General features: G+C 44.9%; 1 protein-coding gene across 1 annotated transcript in view; it reads left to right on the top strand.

The window, feature by feature from the left end:
* LOC110530824 (netrin-G1-like) overlaps positions 1 to 12,763 on the top strand; it is a 141,889-nt gene extending 129,126 nt beyond the window's left edge. Inside the window, exon 6 of the mRNA XM_036986619.1 lies at positions 11,382 to 12,763. Coding sequence (XP_036842514.1) covers positions 11,382 to 11,626 — 245 coding nt within the window. The 3' untranslated portion in view covers positions 11,627 to 12,763. The remainder of the gene's footprint in view (positions 1 to 11,381) is intronic.
* The last annotated feature ends 391 nt before the right edge of the window (positions 12,764 to 13,154 follow it).

The raw sequence follows: 13,154 nt of genomic DNA, 5'->3' as shown, positions 1-13,154 counted from the left end.
GAAAGGAAGAACCAGAGTTACCTCAGCTGCAGAGGATAAGTTCATTAGAGTTAACTGGCTCTCATGAGGACCGCCACAGGAAAGGAAGACCCAGAGTTACCTCTGCTGCAGAGGATAAGTTCATTAGAGTTAACTGGCTCTCATGAGGACCGCCACAGGAAAGGAAGACCCAGAGTTACCTCAGCTGCAGAGGATAAGTTCATTAGAGTTAACTGGCTCTCATGAGGACCGCCACAGGAAAGGAAGACCCAGAGTTACCTCTGCTGCAGAAGATAAGTTCATTACAGTTAACTGGCTCTCATGAGGACCGCCACAGGAAAGGAAGACCCAGAGTTACCTCTGCTGCAGAGGATACGTTCATTACAGTTAACTGGCTCTCATGAGGACCGCCACAGGAAAGGAAGACCCAGAGTTACCTCTGCTGCAGAGGATAAGTTCATTAGAGTTAACTGGCTCTCATGAGGACCGCCACAGGAAAGGAAGACCCAGAGTTACCTCTGCTGCAGAGGATACGTTCATTACAGTTAGCTGGCTCTCATGAGGACCGCCACAGGAAAGGAAGACCCAGAGTTACCTCTGCTGCAGAGGATACGTTCATTACAGTTAACTGGCTCTCATGAGGACCGCCCACAGGAAAGGAAGACCCAGAGTTACCTCAGCTGCAGAGAATAAGTTCATTACAGTTAACTGGCTCTCATGAGGACCACCCACAGGAAAGGAAGACCCAGAGTTACCTCTGCTGCATAGGATGAGTTCATTACAGTTAACTGGCTCTCATGAGGACCACCCACAGGAAAGGAAGACCCAGAGTTACCTCTGCTGCAGAGGATACGTTCATTAGAGTTAACTGGCTCTCATGAGGACCGCCCACAGGAAAGGAAGACCCAGAGTTACCTCTGCTGCAGAGGATACGTTCATTACAGTTAACTGGCTCTCATGAGGACCTCCACAGGAAAGGAAGACCCCGAGTTACCTCTGCTGCAGAGGATACGTTCATTACAGTTAACTGTCTCTCATGAGGACCGCCACAGGAAAGGAAGACCCAGAGTTACCTCTGCTGCAGAGGATAAGTTCATTAGAGTTAACTGGCTCTCATGAGGACCACCCACAGGAAAGGAAGACCCAGAGTTACCTCTGCTGCAGAGGATAAGTTCATTAGAGTTAACTGGCTCTCATGAGGACCACCCACAGGAAAGGAAGACCCAGAGTTACCTCTGCTGCAGAGGATAAGTTCATTAGAGTTAACTGTCTCTCATGAGGACCACCCACAGGAAAGGAAGACCCAGAGTTACCTCTGCTGCAGAGGATAAGTTCATTAGAGTTAACTGGCTCTCATGAGGACCGCCACAGGAAAGGAAGACCCAGAGTTACCTCTGCTGCAGAGGATAAGTTCATTAGAGTTAACTGGCTCTCATGAGGACCGCCACAGGAAAGGAAGACCCAGAGTTACCTCAGCTGCAGAGGATAAGTTCATTAGAGTTAACTGGCTCTCATGAGGACCGCCACAGGAAAGGAAGAACCAGAGTTACCTCAGCTGCAGAGGATAAGTTCATTACAGTTAACTGGCTCTCATGAGGACCGCCACAGGAAAGGAAGACCCAGAGTTACCTCTGCTGCAGAAGATAAGTTCATTACAGTTAACTGGCTCTCATGAGGACCGCCACAGGAAAGGAAGACCCCGAGTTACCTCTGCTGCAGAGGATACGTTCATTACAGTTAACTGGCTCTCATGAGGACCGCCACAGGAAAGGAAGACCCAGAGTTACCTCTGCTGCAGAGGATAAGTTCATTAGAGTTAACTGGCTCTCATGAGGACCGCCACAGGAAAGGAAGACCCAGAGTTACCTCTGCTGCAGAGGATACGTTCATTACAGTTAGCTGGCTCTCATGAGGACCGCCACAGGAAAGGAAGACCCAGAGTTACCTCTGCTGCAGAGGATACGTTCATTACAGTTAACTGGCTCTCATGAGGACCGCCCACAGGAAAGGAAGACCCAGAGTTACCTCAGCTGCAGAGGATAAGTTCATTAGAGTTAACTGGCTCTCAAGAGGACCACCCACAGGAAAGGAAGACCCAGAGTTACCTCTGCTGCAGAGGATGAGTTCATTAGAGTTAACTGGCTCTCATGAGGACCACCCACAGGAAAGGAAGACCCAGAGTTACCTCTGCTGCAGAGGATAAGTTCATTAGAGTTAACTGTCTCTCATGAGGACCACCCACAGGAAAGGAAGACCCAGAGTTACCTCTGCTGCAGAGGATAAGTTCATTAGAGTTAACTGGCTCTCATGAGGACCGCCACAGGAAAGGAAGACCCAGAGTTACCTCAGCTGCAGAGGATAAGTTCATTAGAGTTAACTGGCTCTCATGAGGACCGCCACAGGAAAGGAAGACCCAGAGTTACCTCTGCTGCAGAGGATAAGTTCCATAGAGTTAACTGGCTCTCATGAGGACCGCCACAGGAAAGGAAGACCCAGAGTTACCTCAGCTGCAGAGGATAAGTTCATTAGAGTTAACTGGCTCTCATGAGGACCGCCACAGGAAAGGAAGACCCAGAGTTACCTCTGCTGCAGAAGATAAGTTCATTACAGTTAACTGGCTCTCATGAGGACCGCCACAGGAAAGGAAGACCCAGAGTTACCTCTACTGCAGAGGATACGTTCATTACAGTTAACTGGCTCTCATGAGGACCGCCACAGGAAAGGAAGACCCAGAGTTACCTCTGCTGCAGAGGATAAGTTCATTAGAGTTAACTGGCTCTCATGAGGACCGCCACAGGAAAGGAAGACCCAGAGTTACCTCTGCTGCAGAGGATACGTTCATTACAGTTAGCTGGCTCTCATGAGGACCGCCACAGGAAAGGAAGACCCAGAGTTACCTCTGCTGCAGAGGATACGTTCATTACAGTTAACTGGCTCTCATGAGGACCGCCCACAGGAAAGGAAGACCCAGAGTTACCTCAGCTGCAGAGAATAAGTTCATTACAGTTAACTGGCTCTCATGAGGACCGCCACAGGAAAGGAAGACCCAGAGTTACCTCTGCTGCAGAGGATGAGTTCATTACAGTTAACTGGCTCTCATGAGGACCACCCACAGGAAAGGAAGACCCAGAGTTACCTCTGCTGCAGAGGATGAGTTCATTACAGTTAACTGGCTCTCATGAGGACCACCACAGGAAAGGAAGACCCAGAGTTACCTCTGCTGCAGAGGATGAGTTCATTAGAGTTACCAGCCTCATAAATGCTTCACAGAGTTCAACTAACAGACACATCTCAACATCACCTGTTCAGTGAAGACTGTGTGAATCAAGCCTTCATGGTCGAATTGCTGCAAAGAAACCACTATTAAAAAACACCAATAATAAGAAGAGACTTGCTTGGGCCAAGAAACACGAGCAATGGGCATTAGACTGGTGGAAATCTGTCCTTTGGTCTGATGAGTCCAAATTTGATGATTTTTGTTTCCAAACGTCTTTGTGAGACGCAGAGTAGGTGAACCGATGATCTCCGCATGTGTGCTTCTCACCGTGAAGCGTGGAGGAGGAGGTGTGATGGTGTGGGGGTGCTTTGTTGGTGACACTGTCAGTGATTTATTTAGAATTCAAGGCACACTTAACCAGCATGGCTACCACAGCATTCTGAAGTGATAAGCCATCACATATGGTTTGTGTGTGGTTAGATCTGTAGCCACGAAGGTTGAGGTTAGATCTGTAGCCACGAAGGTTGAGGTTAGATCTGTAGCCACTAAGGTTGTGGTTAGATCTCTAGCCACTAAGGTTGAGGTTAGATCTGTAGCCACGAAGGTTGTGGTTAGATCTGTAGCCACGAAGGTTGTGGTTAGATCTGTAGCCACTAAGGTTGTGGATAGATTAGATCTGTAGCTGCTAAGTTCATCGTTAGATATGTGACAATATCTATACAGTATGCTAAACGCTATAATAGCTACAACACTTAAAACCTAACCATTACCACAGTATACAGTAAGGCCCTGATTAGGAGGGGGGGGGGCAGTTAACAGTACACATGCTGTGGCATACACTTTAGTCATTATTTCCTGTGAAGTAAATCAAATCGCTTTCTTTGGAAAATACACTATATATCCTTAGGGAGGGAAAAGCTCTGCTGTCGTTCTTCAAGTAGTTTGTGATACCATTCAATTGTAAAGCTAACATTGAAAACACATTGTAGTCCAAAACCTAGTCGTTGAGTCTCTCTGCTGTCCAGTCCATCAGTAGACGCTCAGTAGTGGCACTGTGACACACACACACACACACACACACTCACAGACAATAACAAACACACACACACACAAACACACACACACACAATCACACACACACAGACACACACACATATATACACAATAACAAACAAACAAACACACACACACACACACACACAATAACAAACAAACACACACACACAAACAAACACACATACAAACACCCACACACACACTGAAACACATACACCATGCCCCAATGATGAATCTGTGTTGACAGTTATCCTGCAGAGAATGTCACACCCTTTGGCAAAGTTGCGATGCTGCACACGTGAGGGACTCAGCGTGGGGTGTGTGTGTGTGTGTGTGTGTGTGTGTGTGTGTGCGTGTGTGCATGCGTGCGTGTGCGTGTGTGTGTGTATGCGTGCGTGCGTGTGTGCGTCTCAGGGCAACTCAATGAGCGGGTGTTGTTGTTCTTTGTGTTCGAAACTCTTGAGAGTTCTCACGTCTGTCTACCAGAGTACTAATGATAGATTAGATTGGACAGGGTAGATTACCATAGATTAGATTGGACAGGGTATGGACAGGTTAATGGGGAGTCATTATTACCACAATCCTTTTATTGACCATTAAAGACTGATCACGGTTATGTTCATCTTCATATGATGAACTAAATATAATATATGAACTAAGTAAATGAGTTTTCACTAATGCAGCAGACTTGACATAACTGTGTTGGTAGTACTGTAGAAAAACATCTATTTAATGTCAACTCAAGACACAGAGTGAAAGATACTGTCTGGACCATATGTGGCTTTTCACTAATATTATTATGTGGGATACAGACAGTACTGCACAGAATGTTCCTTTGATACAGTACCTTAACTCCACACTAGATCTGTTCACCTCTACCCACTCATTTGACTGTCGGAATCCAGGGGAAGTCAAACCCGTCAAAGCAGTTTGTCTATGGTTTCTTCTCAACTCCAGCTCTCTACACCCCTTCAACCCAGTCTTTCTCTCTCTCTCTCTGTCTGTCTGTCTCTCTCTCTCTCTCTCTCTCTCTCTGTCTGTCTGTCTGTCTGTCTGTCTGTCTGTCTGTCTGTCTGTCTGTCTGTCTGTCTGTCTGTCTGTCTGTGTTGACAGTTATCCTGTCTGTCTGTCTCTCTCTCTCTCTCTCTCTCTCTCTCTCTCTCTCTCTCTCTCTCTCTCTCTCTCTCCCTGTCCCTCCCTCTCTCTCTCTCTCTCTCTCTCGCTCCTATCTTCTCTCTTATATTTTCTTTCTCACTCTCCTATCTTTTCTCTCGCTCTCTTTCCTCTCTCTCCTATCTTTTCTCTCTCTCTCCTCTCTCCTATATTTTCTCTCTCTCTCTCTCTCTCTCTCTCTCTCTCTCTCTCTCTCGCTCCCTGTCTCTCTCTCTCTCGCTCCTATCTTCTCTCTCTTATCTTTTCTTTCTCTCTCTCCTATCTTTTCTCTCGCTCTCTTTCCTCTCTCTCCTATCTTTTCTCTCTCTCTCTTTCTCTTTCCTCTCTCTCCTATTTTCTTTCTCTCTCTCTCTCTCTCTCTCTCTCTCTCTCTCTCTCTCTCTCTCTCTCTCTCCCTCTCTCCCCTTCTCTGTCTCTCGCTCCACCCCTCCAACCTTTCCTAAGCCCAGTTAATCAGGCCTACAGATGCTGGGGGAAAAACAATGGTTCCGGGGTCTTCTGGAGGACGTGGAGCAGATGGATAATCCACAGATCCACTGCCAACAAAGTAAACTCTGTAAAGTCTGCAGATTAGAGACCTTTGAATCTGAATCTGAGGCAGAAAGTCAGTCTGCTGCTGCAGCTGAGAAGCTGAGAACGTCCATACATTTAAACAATAGCAAGTATTAGCTACCCAATGCATCAAATACTTAACCAGCGTGCTGCAAACGTTCAAAAAAATGTTTTGTCATCAGTATTTGTTTGGTTGAAATGTTTAGTCATCTCACAGTGTAGCTCCAACGGCACTAATCTGTTGAGCGTCTTCGGAGCTTCGCCCTAGCAAGGCATTTCATTGGTTTAATGTATTGCGAGGCATCCGAGTACCACCGAGTTCCGACCCCTCTTTGGCTGATTTCTGCCATGGAACTTCCCCCAAGCTTCCCGTTTTAGTTAAACTGGTTCGTGACGTGGCTAGGGGCCAAGTGACTAGGCAACAGGATGGACAATAATCAGTAGCAGCAGCGTATGTGATGAGTCAAAATAGGGTAAGGGTAAACTATTTAGCAGTCTAATGGCTTGGGGGGGTAGAAGCTGTTCAGGCTAGGCCACGACATGCAAAATATAAATTGTTAGTTGATCAATAGAATATTGAGTTTCTATGTCCTGCTCTGAGATTAAATAGGCAATGATGTCGCGCTCCTATCGCACAGCAGCCTACAACTTTTTTATTTTATATAACCTTTATTTAATTATTTTAGAATCTAAAAATAAAACCACATAGATTTTCGCTCTTCCCACTAACGACAAAATGGCTGCATTCTTGTTGGTGATGTCAGAGGCCAAATAAATATCCTGTGGAGTACCACAGGGATCCATTTTAGGGCCTCTCTTATTTCTTAATGATATGCCAGATACAGTAAAGTGTAACCTCTTGCTTTATGCTGATGACTCATCCATACTGGTATCAGGGAATGATATAGTTTACATAGAGGAGACTGAGTAAGGAATTGCATTTTGTTACAGATTGGTTAACTGACAACAAATTGTCGCAACATTTGGCAAAAACTTAATCGATACTGTTTGCAACAAAACTTAGATTGCTTAGGGCTGACAAAATAACAGTAAACTGTGCAGGCAAGGAGGTTGAATCTAAAACAAGTGTATCTTATCTTGGGGTGTTCCTAGATCAATCCCTTTCTAGAGACCTGATTGCTGCTAAAAGTCATTCTAAAATGGTGAACAAATGTAAATGTTTATATCGTAACACTAAATATTTTAACATTAATGAAACTGCTTGTCTCAACCTGGATTCAGTGTCATTTTGATTATGCCTGTTCTGCTTGGTATAGTTTGCTATCAAAAAAAGCTGAAAAGGAGATTGTAGGTCATGAAAAATAATGTTATCGGGTATATACAGTGGGGAGAACAAGTATTTGATACACTGCCGATTTTGCAGGTTTTCCAACTTACAAAAAATGTAGAGGTCTGTCATTTTTATCATAGGTACACTTCAACTCTGTGAGACGGAATCTAAAACAAAATTCCAGAAAATCACATTGTATGATTTTTAAGTAATTAATTTGCATTTTATTGCATGACATAAGTATTTGATACATCAGAAAAGCATAACTTAATATTTGGTACAGAAACCTTTGTTTGCAATTGCAGAGATCATACGTTTCCTGTAGTTCTTGACCAGGTTTGCACACACTGCAGCAGGGATTGTGGCCCACTCCTCCATACAGACCTTCTCCAGATCCTTCAGGTTTCGGGGCTGTCGCTGGGCAATACGGACTTTCAGCCCCCTCCAAAGATTTTCTATTGGGTTCAGGTCTGGAGACTGGCTAGGCTACTCCAGGACCTTGAGATGCTTCTTACGGAGCCACTTCTTAGTTGCCCTGGCTGTGTGTTTCGGGTCGTTGTCATGCTGGAAGACCCAGCCACGACCCATCTTCAATGCTCTTACTGAGGGAAGGAGGTTGTTGGCCAAGATCTCGCGATACATGGCCCCATCCATCCTCCCCTCAATACGGTGCAGTCGTCCTGTCCCCTTTGCAGAAAAGCATTCCCAAAGAATGTTTCCACCTCCATGCTTCACGGTTGGAATGGTGTTGTTGGGGTTGTATTCATCCTTCTTCTTCCTCCAAAAATGGCGAGTGGAGTTTAGACCAAAAAGCTCTATTTTTGTCTCATCAGACCACATGACCTCCCATTCCTTCTCTGGATCATCCAGATGGTCATTGGCAAACTTCAGACGGGCCTGGACATGCGCTGGCTTGACCAGGGGGACCTTGCGTGCGCTGCAAGGTCCAAAATGTAATTTTTAAAAAAAGAAGCTTTTGATCATATGCCCAATTTGCACAAAATATTTACTTGCCAGCAATACGATATTTCAACCACCAGCAGATGTGTGTAACATGTGTTCTAACATTTATGGGGAAGTGAGCACATTATCACTTCAAATTACATTTTTATAAATGCCAACTTTTGCTTGCAAACTGGTGTACACACCTTTTTGGGATATATTTTTTGTACATATGCAGGTTTTATAAATGAAGGCCCCTGTTGTTTAGACCGTGTACTTAAACATGATCCAGAGCCATTTTTTACACAGAATCGTTAATGAGATTCATCCTTATGCAGGAACGAGATTCCAATAATACTCCAATCTCTTGGCAAATATTATATAATCGTAGATGTCTCTGTAAGAAGAGAGGGAGGAAAATTAGCATTTTTATTCAATCTATTTTCATCTATTTGCATTCACTTCCCTACTGTATGTCATTCAGAACATGCGCAAATTATGGAACGTATATTACAAAACAGTCATTATTACTTAGCAAAAGTCTGTGTTTGTTACAATACTTCAATACAATCCTAACATCCAAGCTTTTGGCATTCGGATCATAGTGTTTGCTGCCTGTGATGTTTACTCCAGCCAGGGAGGAACTATAATAGGATCATCTGCACATGCCAATTTGCATTCCAAAGGCACCAATCACACGTGGAGAGCCTGGTAGAAGGGTACCAATTACGTGGAGAGCCTGGTAGGAGGGCACCAATCATGTGGATAGCTTGGTAGGAGGAAGCCAATCAAGTGGTGAGCCTGATCGGAGGGCGTCAATCATGTGGAGAGCCTAATAGGAGGGAACCAATCATGCGGAGAGCCTGGTAGGAGGGCACCAATTACATGACGAGGATGATAGTTGAGAGCCAATCATGTGGATAGCCTGCTGTGGGTTATTGGTTCCTTTTGTTTCAGTGTTATTTTCTCTCAAATCCCCCGTGGTCTCTAAAATACTACACCTCCGCAAGGTCTTCTTCTATGGTCTCAGTCATAAACAATCACTTACGAAGTGAGCGGATGTGTCCCAATACTCACAGATTACTTTTACGTCCACACAAATAATTTGGTATTAAACTGATTATGGGAATAGACCAATTATGGTATTAGTCATTTAAACACCTTACTCTATTATCTTACTACGCAGATTAAAACACCTGGCTTTCTGGTTTTCTGAGCAATTTTTCTAATTCTTAGGCAGAAATGGCTTAATCAGAGTTACAGCGGTGTATGTGATCTGCGCATGTGCTAGCATGAGCAGAGCTAGCACGATCAGCGCTAACACGAGCAGCACTTGCACGATCAGCGCTAGCACGATCAGCGCTAGCACGAGCAGCGCTAGCACGAGCAGCGCTAGCACGATCAGCGCTAGCACGAGCAGCGCTAGCACGAGCAGCGCTAACACGAGCAGCGCTAGCACAGTCAGCGCTAGCACGAGCAGCAATAGCACGATCAGCGCTAGCACGAGCAGCGCTAGCACGATCAGCGCTAGCACGAGCAGCGCTAGCACGAGCAGCGCTAGCACGAGCAGCACTAGCACGATCAACGCTAGCACGATCAGCGCTAGCACGAGCACGAGTGAAGTGAGTTTGGAAAAACTGAAAGTATACCTCTTAGAAATAGTGAAATCATTCTTCTTGCAAAGCATGTAAATGTCTAAATCAAACTATAATATTCATCTGACTATTCACAAAATGGTATTGTTGTGTGCATGTAACCGTACTCACAGATGGCCTCCTTTTTTAGTTCACACTTATTGTAAATTAGTATGGATTTGCATTAGTATGTAAAGTTATACCTCTCTTTTCTATAATTGGAGTTATTACATAAAACAGATTTAGAATTCCGAAGAATACCTGTCATGTCGGAAAATGTTTTTCCGGGGTGTGATGTAATATACAGGACCCGTCTAGCCAGCCTATTTCCTACAATGTAAACCAAAAAAACTTAACCGCAGATTAAAAGCAAAGATATATATATACATGTTGAAGTTTGGGGCCAATCCGATGGTAAAACTTTAAGTTAGCTAACAACCGAAAATCCCAAAAGATAGATTCCAGATGTCCATCAGCTAGCGCGCTAGCACTAAGCCAAGATGGAGAAAAGTTACATCAGCTAGCACGCTAGCACCAAGCCAAGATGGAGAAAAGTTAAATCAGCTAGCGCGCTAGCACTAAGCCAAGATGGAGAAAAGTTACATCAGCTAGCGCGCTAGCACTAAGCCAAGATGGAGAAAAGTTACATCAGCTAGCACTAAGCCAAGATGGAGAAAAGTTACATCAGCTAGCGCACTAGCACTAAGCCAAGATGGAGAAAAGTTACAAAACTCCTGTAGCCTTCTTCACAGTGAACATGCAAAACAGTTGTCAAGATAAAAAGGAGAACAGAGGAGGTATAATTAGAACAAGCAGGTATGATTTTTTTTATTTCCTTTTGAGCCCACGGCAAGGAAGCACCAGAGCCTGCCGTACTACCAGATTCCCACTAGATAACACAGCCAAAATGTCTGTGAATAGCATGAGATGTGGCTAATGTTAGCCAGCTTGAGCTACAAACTCGGTAGCACAGAGTAGGTCCTCACTATGATGTTGACAAATAATGCATTGTAGGTTGTTTAGAGGTTATCTGGAAATAAGTTAATAAATATGTAATAACCCAAAAACATAACTATGTTTGTAATTATAGGTAAACAGAATATGACCACAACTAAGCTACCATGTCTTTAATAACACAGTGTTGTAACATTAGTAAAAACTCCTTTAACACCTCTCTCTCTCTCTCTCTCTCTTTCTCCCCTCCCTCTCTCCCCTCTTTCCTCTCTCTCTCCCCCTCCCTCTCTCTCTCTCTCTCTCTCTCTCTCTCTCTCTCTCTCTCTCTCTCTCTCTCTCTCTCTCCCCCCTCCCCCTCTCCCCCTTTCCTCTCTCTCTCTCTCCCTCCCTCTCTCCCCCTTCCTTCCTTCCTTCCTTCCTTCCCTCACTCTCTCTCCCTCTCTCTCTCTCCCCCTTCCCGCTCTCTCCCCTTTCCTCTCTCTCCCCTTTCCTTTCTCCCCCCCCCCCCTCTCTCTCCCCCCCCTCTCTCTCTCTCCCCCCCCCCCCTCTCTCTCTCTCTCTCTCTCTCTCTCTCTCTTCACAGCTCATGTGTGTGACAACGCCATGCTTCTCTGTCAGAACGGAGGAACGTGCCACCACCATCAGCGATGCCACTGTGCTCCAGGTTTCAAAGGCGTCCTGTGTGAGAGGACACGATGCCAGGTCCTCGGGCCCTGCGAGGAGTACCCCACTGCTGGGCAGCCATCCCTCCACCACCCTCTCCTCCTGGTCCCTCCAGGTCTGCTCCTCTCCCTACTGCTCCCCCTGGTGGTGATATGGTTCTGCTAAGAATTGTTATATTCATTACCAACTGGCCAGTGAACTTTCAACTTGGAACTGAAGAGGTCCACTTGGCCATTTGTCAGCCATGTTGTCATTTTGAAGGACAGCAGGGCAGGACCTAATGCAAGTACATTCTGGGACAGCAGAAAGACAGCTCAGATCAGATCTACAGAAAAGAGAAAGGAAATCAGCCCTGAAGGACATGGGATCAAGCAGGGACACTAAACGAGATATTACGTGCCCTGGTCCGTGGTATAAATAAGGAACCTTTATTTAATGTCAAAAGTGAAATATGGTGATGGCTGATAAACTGAATGGATAACGAAGAAATGATACTTTTGGTCAGAGAGACACACAGACAGACAGACATAAGTCAACTTAAGGAGCTTAGACGCGGGCTGCGGTAAATGGCAATTGAACCATGAGAAAATCCGCACACCGTCTGTAGAGACCAGCGATCCCGGGTTGTTGTCAGCTCGAATATTGTCCTTAAAACATTGTTTGATTGGTTGACAAGATGAACGATGCTCATCGGTCAACTATGTGCACCGACCGCTCAAGACTTCAGCTAATTTAATCTTTTTGGCGCCTTGAGCTCCAAGCCAGCGGAGTTGCTCACGGAGAAAGCGACACGAACCGCGTCGCTTATAAAAAAAAAACACTCGTATTTTGCCGCCCGCCACCATACTACCATTGAAGTTTATGTGACCTTCTCTGCTTACCGTGGCCCGTCTGTAAACGCCTTTATAGTACAATCTACAACCTTCAATCTCACTACGGTCCTGTCCCAAATGGCACCCTATTCTCTATATAGTACACTCTACTTCCTATATAGTACACCCAGTGGGTTCTGGTCAACAGTAGTAGACTGTATAAGGAATATGGGTGCCATTTAAAGGGATAGTACACCCAAATTACAAAATGACACATTGGTTATTTTATCTTGTAACCAGTCTATGGACATGTTATGATAGAAATCCGTGCTTTGGTTTTAATTCCCTGACACTGTTTCCAAATGCCAAGGTTTATCATTATAGTACAAATTATTATTATTTTCATTTTTAAAATTTTTACCAGGCAAGTCAGTTAATAAGAACAAATTCTTATTTACAATGACGGTCTACCCCTGCCAAACCTGGACGACGCTGGGGACAATTGTGTGCCGCCCTTTGGGACTCCCAATCACGGCCGGATGTGATACAGCCTGGATTCCAAACCGGGACTGTAGTGACACCTCTTGCACTGAGATACAGTGCCTTCAGACCACGGCGCCACTCAGGAGCCCAAATACCATTTAGGTCCTAGTAACGATATTAGAATTTTTCACTCATCATGTTTAAATCATCCGGAAGTATATAAAATAGATTTTTGAAGCTCAACAAAGTTACGTATTGATGATATGAAAATGATGCGTGAAAAATGCTAACATCAGTACCAGGACTTGTAAGGATTTGTGCTGAAAATGTTAAAAAATAACTAGCATTTGGAAACTAACCAAAGCATGGATTTCTGTCAAACCTTGTCCCCAGACTGC

This window comes from Oncorhynchus mykiss, chromosome 8 (genome assembly GCF_013265735.2).
Source record: "Oncorhynchus mykiss isolate Arlee chromosome 8, USDA_OmykA_1.1, whole genome shotgun sequence".
Lineage (NCBI taxonomy): Eukaryota > Metazoa > Chordata > Actinopteri > Salmoniformes > Salmonidae > Oncorhynchus > Oncorhynchus mykiss.
This window is presented reverse-complemented; position numbering and strand designations above follow the sequence as displayed.